Below are 9610 nucleotides of genomic sequence, written 5' to 3' on the forward strand. Positions count from 1 at the left end.
CTAAAGAGGAAGCCCTCCTCAACAACCCCCTGCCCTTCCTTAGTTTCCGGAGGTTCGTTAGCTGTGGCAGCAAGATCAAAGAGCAAATCCCCCAACATCATCAGTTCATCCTTTATTCAGTCCTTCTTCCAAAAAGGCCACCCTCCCTCCCTGACCTTCCCCTTCCAGCTGTGCTCCAGGCCATCGGGCCACTTTTGACGCTGGACTGTAATTGATTAATGGGAGGCAGTCCCCAGCTGTGCTGAAAGGCACAGGCTTTCGAATCAGATACACTCAGGTCTGAATCTCAGCTCCCCCTCCTACAAGATATGACTTTGAACCAGTGACTTAACCTCTCTGGGCTTTCCTTTCCTCACCTGTAAAATGTGGCTATTAATGGTACTTTACTGTCCAAAACTGTTGGGAGAAATGGGTGAATTAACACATGGCAGTAATGTGTGCCATACCTCACCGGTCCCGGCGCCCGGTTTAAACAGTAAATAGTAAATAGCTGAGTGGCTGCAGCACTCATGGTCACGCTGGCCAATGTTGAGCCAGGAGGAACTGGAGGCCTGTGCGGGGCTCGGGACTCCTTTACACTTCGCCCAGTCGGGCCTGCCCCCTCACGAGTAAGGCGGGACCGTCGGATTGAGTGACGGCTAGTGGCCCGCCCCGGGCGTGACGTCGTCCTGGTGTTGTTGCTGCGGCCGCACGTGGTCCGCTGAGTCCGCTTCAGAGTTAGCTGCGCTCTGCGTCCTCGGCACCAGCCGATTGCCTTCCTGCTCGTCCCGCTCGCTATGTCCACATCCACGAGCTGCCCAATTCCCGGGGGCAGGGACCGGCTGCCCGACTGCTACAGCACCACGCCGGGGGGCACGCTATACGCCACTACCCCGGGAGGTCAGCGGGCCGGGCTGGGGTTCCGCGGGCATTGGGCAGGCGAGCGTGTGCGTCCTGCTGCGCGGGGCGGGAGTGAGGAGGTGCAGGCCTTGGATTCTGTCCGCAGGCCCTTTTGCAGGTTGTAGCTTTTGCAGGGGGTGGGGGATGTTTGGAGCTGAAGGCAGTTTCCTGAAATCTCAGTAATGCACCGTCGCTTAAAGCCTAGCTTCCGGGTGACTGTGGCCTGGGTTCTGGGTGCCTTGCTCACCCGGCCCTCCCGACTTGAGCGACTGGGATTAGGAGCCGAAGCCCCAGCTGAGCGTGGCCTGAGCAGAGAGCACCCGATCTTACAAAGCGGCTGGAGCAGGACTCAGGCAGTTGGGGCCGGACGCTTTCGGTATCTGCGGCTGGGCTGGCTGGCGGCTGTTTGGTTGGGCTGGTTGCCTGGGATCTTCAGCTGCTGGGCTCCCGACCCAGGGTTTCCTGCCACGTGGAGGCAGAGGGGAGGGGCAAGAACAGGGTAGGGCCCTTTGAGGACAGAACTGGGGCCAAATTTCTGTAGGCTGGGGCTGAGCCTGATAGGATTTGGGAGAGGTCAGGATAAGAACAGCCTGTCCCTGTGTTTCACGCGGAAAGCCTCTGTCCAGAGGAACACAGCTTCTCTCTGTAGGGTATTGAAATCTAGGTGGCAAGCAGAGGTGAAACTCCTTTTTACATCTGCTGTTTGGCTTCCTTAGCCAACTGCCTGAAGGGCTAACGCCCCCCACCCCCAACCAAAGTAGGGAAGTCCCAGAGCCAGCAGAGTCAGACAACAACAGTCTGAAGTACCTGAGTTCTCCAAGTTTTGTGTTCCTCCTAGAACCGAGACCTGAAACTTCCCTAAACCAAAAGCCCCTCCTGGACCAGCTGGGAGGCCCCACTTGCTTTATGGCACTTAGTCACATCTTGGTTCGACCTGGAAGTCTTTAGGTGCTCTGACGCCTAGTCAGCTGAGATCCCAGCTGGGCTGCAGAGGAGCAGCCCTTAATACATGGGGAAACATGAGTCCCAGGTCCCTAAAAGGCCTGTGTGTGATACCCCATACAGCTCTGTACCCAAGCTTCAGCCTCTGTAACTAGTCCCTACCCCTTGACAGGCACCAGGATCATCTACGACCGGAAGTTCCTGCTGGAGTGCAAGAACTCACCCATTGCTCGGACGCCCCCCTGCTGCCTCCCTCAGATTCCCGGGGTCACAACTCCTCCAACAGCCCCACCCTCCAAGCTGGAGGAGCTGAAGGAGCAGAAGGAGACAGAGGAAGAGATACCCGGTAAGGAAAGCAGGGCCTAAAATTAAGTGCTTTGAGTCCAAATTGAGCCCCTGTTAAGTAGAGTGGGGATTTAATGGTGAGAGGGGTTTCTGCACTGATGCTAAGCTTGCTGAGCTTGGAGACCCTCAGCCCAGCAACCAGTCCTCCTGCCTTCTCTTTCTCCAGATGACGCACAATTTGAAATGGACATCTAACCCAGTGCAGATGATCCTGTGTGGAATTAGAGGAATCCCTCATACCGCTGCTGCCATCACCTCTTCCTGGTGTATTCCAAACATCAGGTGGCCTCATGTAATCTGGAAGGGAGTGACTTGTGGTTTCAGGCCTCCCTTAGTTCTGAGGCAGCTAGACCAGGGATAGGAGTGGGCAACGTGCCAAGCCCTTAGCTCTACTTTCCCTTCGGTCTGTAGGTACTCCTCCCAACCCCCAGTCCTCCCTCATCAGGGGCTGAGGCTGGGACTGAGGGATGGAGTATGTCACTGTCTGATTGCTTAGTAAAAATTCAAAGAAATGCTTTGACTCTGGTGTTCTCAACACTGACCTTCCCGTCTCAGCCACACAGCTGAGGGCCCCAGGAGACCTGGTTAGGAACGGAGGTCCCAGGTCCCTTCCCAGCTGTCATCGGGCCCACCTCTAGCAGCAGTTAGAGCCTAAGGCAGGCCATGGGGGCAGGCTACAGGAGCTGCCAAACCATAAACAGCAATAGCCTGACCCCTGCCAAGGGCTGTTCCAGCCTTTCCAGGAAGCAGCCTTCCTGGAATTGGGCCTCTCCTGCAGTCCCTCCCTATCTGTTCCACAGCAGGAAGAAAAGAGGCACTGTCCTACAGTTTAACCTTCTCCAGTCTCTCCCCATGCCTTTTCTGTCTTCCACCTGTAAATATCGTCCCCTATTCCAACACTGAAAACCTATATCCTCCCTTCTCAGCATGATTTGGACCTCTGTGGCCCCTTCCACCTGGCTCTTTTGTCCTCAGGGTTAGAAGAGACTTTAGGGCCCAAGATGAGGTGGCAGCTTACTTGACAAGTCAGATAGAGTCATGATCCTACTCCTGACCACCCCCCCCCAACCCCCAAGAAAGTCATGATCCTGTATCTCAGCAATGTAGTCTTTTTCTCCTTCAATTAGCTGTGTTCTAATCTCTGTAGCACTGTATAGCTCAACGGTGACAGTGCAAACAGGGCAGTCTCCTTTTCTAGAGGGAAAAATCTCCCCTGCTATTTGAGCTTCTGTTCTTATGCTGAAACGAAATTATCTAAAAATAGAGATACTCAGCCCAGCAAGGAATATGTGTTTCCGTCTATTTTGGGGGAAAGTGGCAGGCAATAATTGGTCATGCCTAGCAAAGCCATTCATGATGAATGGAAGAAGAAGAGAGTAGGGTACACAGGGAGCAAGGCAGTCAAGAACACCACAAGCGACTAGTATGGCACAGGAAGGGCTTCTCTCTCCTACCCAGGGCCCACTGTTAAGATGTTTTTATTGAAATGCATATGTTATGGGTAACAGGTGACTTTCCTGTTACCCAGGTGGCTGACACCTCTTCCCCCAGAGATGGGTGGGTCAGGCCAAGGATCCCAAAGAGGCAGACAGTCTCCCAAATGGTAAGAGGGAGCCAGGTGAGAGAAGGCCTCCCTGCCAAGGTATAGGAAATGGTGTGAGGTGAGTTGGGATCCCACAGGATTATGGAGCCTCTTGGACGCCTGGTGCCATCTGGTTCTCCTCAGCTGTGGCTGTAGATTTCTCTTCGTCGGCCTCTTCCTCTGAAGACAGATTCCTCTTTTCTGCAATTAATCTTTTAACTCCCACCATCCACTGACTGACCTCAGTCACATGGTCGACCATGAGTGAACGGTGGATGTCATCTGCTGCATCCCACTGGTGACTTGAAAGCTCTGAGGAAAGAGAGGAGGTAAAACAAGCAGCTTGGGGCGAAAGACCTAGCTCCCACTGCTCTCTTCGCAACCAGTCAGAATCTCAGTATCTCTTCCAGCTCAGCCATCCAGGACAAGTTGAGGGAGCGAGGCTATACCGAAAGACCTACCCATACCTCGCACCAGCAGAGCCATCCTCTTCCTCACAGGCACTGACAGCTTCCCTCCGGCCCACTGTTCCCGCAGCAGAGCCAGGCGTCGGCTGATGTCATCACGTACTTGCTTCTGAGAGACAGAAGCCCCCTCCAAGTCAGTGCTGCTAGCCCAGCAGGGGCAGGGGAAAGGCAGCACCAAATAGATAGTGGACCTGGTTTCTCTGGCCCAGAGAAACAATCTTAAGAGTTCCGGTTAGAGGCCCCACTGAGAATCTGATAAAACTTAGGGATCTCCTCCCAAGAAAAATGTATATATGGCTAGAATTTTACAATTTCCAGAGTTTCTCAGCGCCTCAGAAACTCATTCTGGAGTGCTGCTTTACAAGTAAGAAAACAAAGGACCGCAGTCCTTTTATGTCCCCACTGGTGTGCCAAGGCTTATTACCTTTGTGTGGCCACGGCAATCCTCCAGTGCCTCTTCCAAAGGTTTGAGCACATCTTCCAGCAGAGTTTCAGATTCAATGACTGGGAAATTTGTTGGCTCCACACCAGAGGCAGGACAACTTCCCACAGGTGGGGACCTGGAAGCCTTACTTGAAGGAGGCGGAGGCCCCACGGGGGGGAGCCCGGGAGAAGTCTGTGAGGTGGGGACTGAGAAGGTAAAGGGAGATCAAGCAAACATGGCTAAGACAAAAAAATTGGCAAAAAGCTCGATTCTAACTTCATCCCTTCTAGAGGGCTATTCTCTGGGACAAACTCGTTCACTCAAAAATGTGTATTTCTGAAGTTTCTACCAAGTGCCAGACAATGTGCAAGGCACCAGAGACAGTAGTAAAACAAATGAATTAGGTTCCTGACCTCAGAACAGAAATTCTAGGGAAAGGAAACACACACACACACACACACACGCGCGCGCACGCGAAAATTACCAAATTATGTTGCATGCTACAAAGAAAACATGATGTAATAAGAGGAATAGTAGGGGCGCTTGGGTGGCTCAGTCAGTTAAGCCTCGGACTCTTGATTTCGACTTAGGTCATGATCTCACGATTGTGAGATGGAGCCCCAAGTCGGGCTCCGCGCTCAGTCTGGAGTTGGCTTGCTTGAGAGTCTCTATTCCTCTCCCTCTGTCCCCACCACCCCCACACCCTCCGCCCCACGCACGCACACTCTCTCAAAATAAATAAATAAAATCTTTTAAAAGGAGAGGTATAGTACAGGGAACCACCTAGACTGAGTGTTCAAGGGAAGGCCTTCTGAGGCGACTTCTAAGTTTATCCTTGGTCACCCACTATGTGGCATGTGGCAGGTTACCCTTAACCCCTGAGCTTGGGTTCCTTTTCTGTAAAATGGGGATATCATGGTAGTAGCACTTACTTCACAGGGTTGTAGTGATGATTAAGAAAGACGATAGGTGCAACTGCTAGATTACTGTGTAGCAAAGAGTGTTCACAAAATTAACAGCTAGTGGATGAGACAGATGCGGCCACAAAAAATTACGTGCTAGGCAGAGGCAAGGGCAGTGCCTAAAAGCCAGGGTAAGTCCCAACTTGTTCAGGTTACACCAACCAGCCCTGCATGGCTGAAAATTATTAACACTGAAGAAAGCAGTATGAGCAATCTCTGGAGAAGCAAGCAGGGGTCCAGACCATATAGGGCTCTGGAGGAGTTTGTTCTTGAGCCTAATGGTCATGGGAAGCCATCATGGGCAGGTTTATAAAAGCAGGGGGTGATGTGGCTAGACTTGTGTTTTTAAGACATTCACTCTGTATGGTCTGTGAAAAATAGATGAGAATAGGTCAAGAATGGAGGCATGGACAATAACTGGGAAGTTAAAGGGGTAGTCCAGGAAAGAGAATCCTGGCATGGACTAGAGAGAGAGCAGATGAGGGGAAATGGAGTGGTCTGACATTTATTTAGGACAAGGGAGCAATAGGACTTTGTGGATGGGGAGTGAGGGAGAGAGGACTCAAGGATGACTCTTGGTTTTTGCCTGTAGTGATGGGATGGTAGAAAACACTATGGAGAAAGAGAAGAGAAAAGTCAATTGACTTCTAGGCATCGACATTCATATGGATGATTAATTCATCTCATGGTTTGGCCTCTCAGTTTCTTGAGCTCCTCACCTCCAATGATGATTTTTCCCACCCTTCCTCAGCCTCTCACTGCTGTCTGCCTTGTTCTCAACAACACTGCACCATCTCCAAAACCTGACCAACCCCCCATCCTTCCAGCCCAATCAACAGATTTCATGCATTAAAATCATTCCTTTGTAGACACTCTTACCTCACTTTATCCCCTCCCACTGTCCCACTTTCCTGGTAAACTCAACTTGCCTGCACTTGTCGGAAGGAAAAACAGAACCATGCTGTTGAGTTACACTTTAAATTCATGGGTATAGGTATTAAAAGGTACCCAACACGGCCTGGAATTCCTATCCTTTGCCTCGTTTTTCAATTCTTCTGAACTCTTTTCACATTTTCTCTCTGAATTTTACTATCTTCTCCCCCTACTTTTCCTTTCCCTGCATCCTACATCCGACAGTGTCACTACACAGCAACTCTCTCATCTCCTCACCACCAGTTCTACTAATCGGCCTGTACCTGTGGCCACTTTCCTTCCTCTGAGAAATGAAAGTTTCCTGCTCCTATCAGAGGCCATCTTTCCACCTATACTAATGCCAGCCTCTTGTCTTCTGTAGGTTTCTCTCCTGCAGTTATCCTGTTTTCCTGCCCCACCAGTTCTCCCACTAGAGAATCCTCCAGTCAGCATACGAACATGCTCTAGTGTTTACCATCTTAAAACCAAAAATCCTCCTTTTCCTCACATTCCATCCTTAGACACAGCCTCATTTTTCTGTCTCACAGCAGAATTTCTTGATAAGCTATATAGTCTACAGTTAATCTCTCTACTTCTTTTCACATTCTCTCCTCAGCCCATCCAGCTGGGTTTCTACTATCATCACTCCAAACTGCTGCTGTGGTAACTAGTGTCTAATTTAGCTCGGCAAATCCAGTGGGCCCTTTTCTCTATCTGTCCATCCATCATGGTTGAGTCCAAATTTTACTCTGAGTAAATTTTACTTTTCTTCTTGCTTCTTTAGCTATTTCTCAAGCCCCTTTGTAATTCCTTTTCTACGCAACCTTGAAATGCTAGAGAGCCTCAGGGCTCCATCTTGGATCCTCTTTAGGCCTCTATCCACACATTCTTCTTAAGTAACCTTATTCAAGCCCACAACATCAAACACCATCCATACAACCATGACTCATTTCTATAATTCTGGCCTAGACCTCTCCCCACAGTAGCAGCCCAAATTCAACATGTCCAAGACCAAGCTTGCTTTTGCCCTCCCCCCAACCCTTTATTGCCCCCCATTCCCTGGTTTCCCATATCTGTGAAAAATACCAGCCAGTTCCTCAAGCAAAAAATTTGTTATATTCTTCTTTCTCTCACCTATATGTACTCCTACCGGCTTCCTCAGTAACATATGCCATATCCATCCAATTCCTGCTACCTCTATACTCCCACTCTTGTCCAAATCATCGTTAAATCTTGCCCATGTTAGCAGAATAGCCTCAATTTGCCTTTCCCCATCTTTGCTAAAATCTGTTTTCCATACAGCAGGCACAGTGATCTTTTTTAAGATGTACATCAGTCAGTGTTTCTCAAGCTGGAGAGATTCTGCTCCTGAGGGCAAATGTCTGGAGGTGCTTTTGGCTGTCACAACTGGGTGAATACTACTGGCATCTAGTGGGTAGAAACCAGGAATGCTACAAACATCCTACAAAGTACAGGACAGTCCCTCACAACAAAGAATTATCTGGCCCAAAATGTCAGTCATTCCAAGGTTAAGAGACCCTGGGTTGTGGGGCACCTGGGTGGCTCGGTCAGTTAAGCACTCGTATCTTGATTTCGGTTCAGGTCATGATCTCAGGGTCGTGAGATTGAGCCCCATGTCAGGCTCTGTGCTGGGCATGGAGCCTGCTTCGGATTCTCTCTCTCCCACTGCCCCTCCCCCATTCACTCCCTCTTAAAAAAAAAATAATAATAATTAATAATTTAAAAACCCTGGTTTGTGTCATTCCTCTGCAGTGCTGAGTGTGGACAACATAGGGGTGCTGAAAGAGCTAAATCTGAGCCCGTTTGGGGCATACCTCCAACTGTTTGCACAGGACAAGCTCAAAAGTAAAGACATCCTTTAAACTTTTCGACAGCTTCCAATTTTACCCATTTTAAAATACAAACACCTTATCCTGGTTTACCAAACCCACTCTGATCTGGCCCCTGCCTACTTCTCAGATTTTAATTTCTCTACCTAACCCACTGTGCCCTAGCCATTAGGTATTCCTTCAGTCTCTGAATTTGCCACACTCCTTCTCAGGGTCTTTGCACTGTTTTCAGCGTGTGGAATGCTCTTCCACCTGATCTTTGCTTGGCTAGATTTTAACCATTCAGCTTAAATGTCAGCCCTCAGCCACCTTAGTTACAAAATCACTCTTGCATTACCCTGTTTTCTCTGCAGAGCCCTTACCACTACTTAATTTGTCTAGGCTACACTCTAGCTTTGGAGATAGACATGAAAACACAAACCTTTTTTTGTCTTGTTCACTGCTGTCTAGTTTGCCCTCAAGCAGTGCCTGGCTCAGAGATGCTCAGTAGATAACACTGATTGGATGAATGAATGAATGAATGAATGAACACAGTAAGTCTGGATGCTTATCATACAACCAAGTGAAGATGTAGCACAAGACGAATGTATCACTATGGTATTCAGGTTGGAAATAAAATGTGGAAACAATTTGAGAATAGAAACTATATAAAAAACCGTAGGTCTGGAAGAGCTCACCTACAGTGAAAGCAAAGAGATTCTACTGAAACTCACCATTTCCTACTGACCTAGGCAGCAGAAGAGGAGCCCGGGAAGGGGCCTCCCCTGTGCCCCTTTGTGGAGCTCAACCTCTCAGACCTCAGAGAGAGCAAAAAGGGCCCTCGGGCCAAGTTTTTCCCTGGCACCGCCCTCTCGGCGGGTCTCCGCGCACAGGGCCCCCACGCACCTCTGGGGGAGCCATCCTGGGGAGCGGCGACCCTCTTGGTGAGCGGCGTGCGCTTGGGTCCACCAGCCAGGGTCTGCAGCCCGTACGAGAACTGCGGCGGGTCGTTCCAGCCACGCTCCTTGTTGCCTGCGGAAGCGAGGGGACATGTGAAGCGAGCCCCGGAGAGACGAAGGCTCCACCCGCCCAGTGCAGGAGCTGCCCTCAGCATGGGTAGGGGGACGACCCACCGCCCCTAGGCCGCCGGCCGCGCTCACCCGGCTTCACGTACAGCTCCGCCATCTCCACTTCCGCAAGGCCAGCAGCACAGCGCGTCACTTCCGGGGCGGCCGTACACCCGAGCGGGGTGGGCGGGCCCCCGGGCC

The 9610-nt window shown here is 50.6% G+C and overlaps 2 protein-coding genes across 15 annotated transcripts in view; one reads left to right on the forward strand and one right to left on the reverse strand.

Annotated features, from left to right (window-relative positions):
* ANKHD1 (ankyrin repeat and KH domain containing 1) overlaps positions 1-2678 on the forward strand; it is a 125283-nt gene extending 122605 nt beyond the window's left edge. For all 13 annotated transcript variants that reach the window (XM_057307102.1, XM_057307103.1, XM_057307105.1 and 10 more), the window contains 2 exons: positions 1994-2167; positions 2333-2678. In XM_057307102.1, coding sequence (XP_057163085.1) covers positions 1994-2167; positions 2333-2336 — 178 coding nt within the window. In that variant the 3' untranslated portion in view covers positions 2337-2678. The remainder of the gene's footprint in view (positions 1-1993; positions 2168-2332) is intronic.
* Positions 2679-3587: 909 nt separating this feature from the next.
* SRA1 (steroid receptor RNA activator 1) lies at positions 3588-9584 on the reverse strand. Of its 2 annotated transcripts, none has more exons than XM_026507610.4 (5): positions 9503-9584; positions 9249-9374; positions 4640-4845; positions 4216-4324; positions 3588-4060 (listed from the first exon to the last, which is right to left on the reverse strand). In XM_026507610.4, the coding sequence occupies exons 1-5, from the start codon at positions 9525-9527 to the stop codon at positions 3849-3851; spliced, it is 678 nt and encodes a 225-aa protein (XP_026363395.2). In that variant the 5' UTR covers positions 9528-9584; the 3' UTR covers positions 3588-3848. The 2 variants fall into 2 exon arrangements, with proteins under 2 accessions (XP_026363395.2, XP_057163108.1); XM_057307125.1 differs by having other exon boundaries at positions 4210-4324.
* Positions 9585-9610: the final 26 nt, after the last annotated feature.

The sequence above is a fragment of the Ursus arctos genome, unplaced genomic scaffold (assembly GCF_023065955.2).
Source record: "Ursus arctos isolate Adak ecotype North America unplaced genomic scaffold, UrsArc2.0 scaffold_5, whole genome shotgun sequence".
Taxonomy (NCBI): Eukaryota; Metazoa; Chordata; class Mammalia; order Carnivora; family Ursidae; genus Ursus; species Ursus arctos.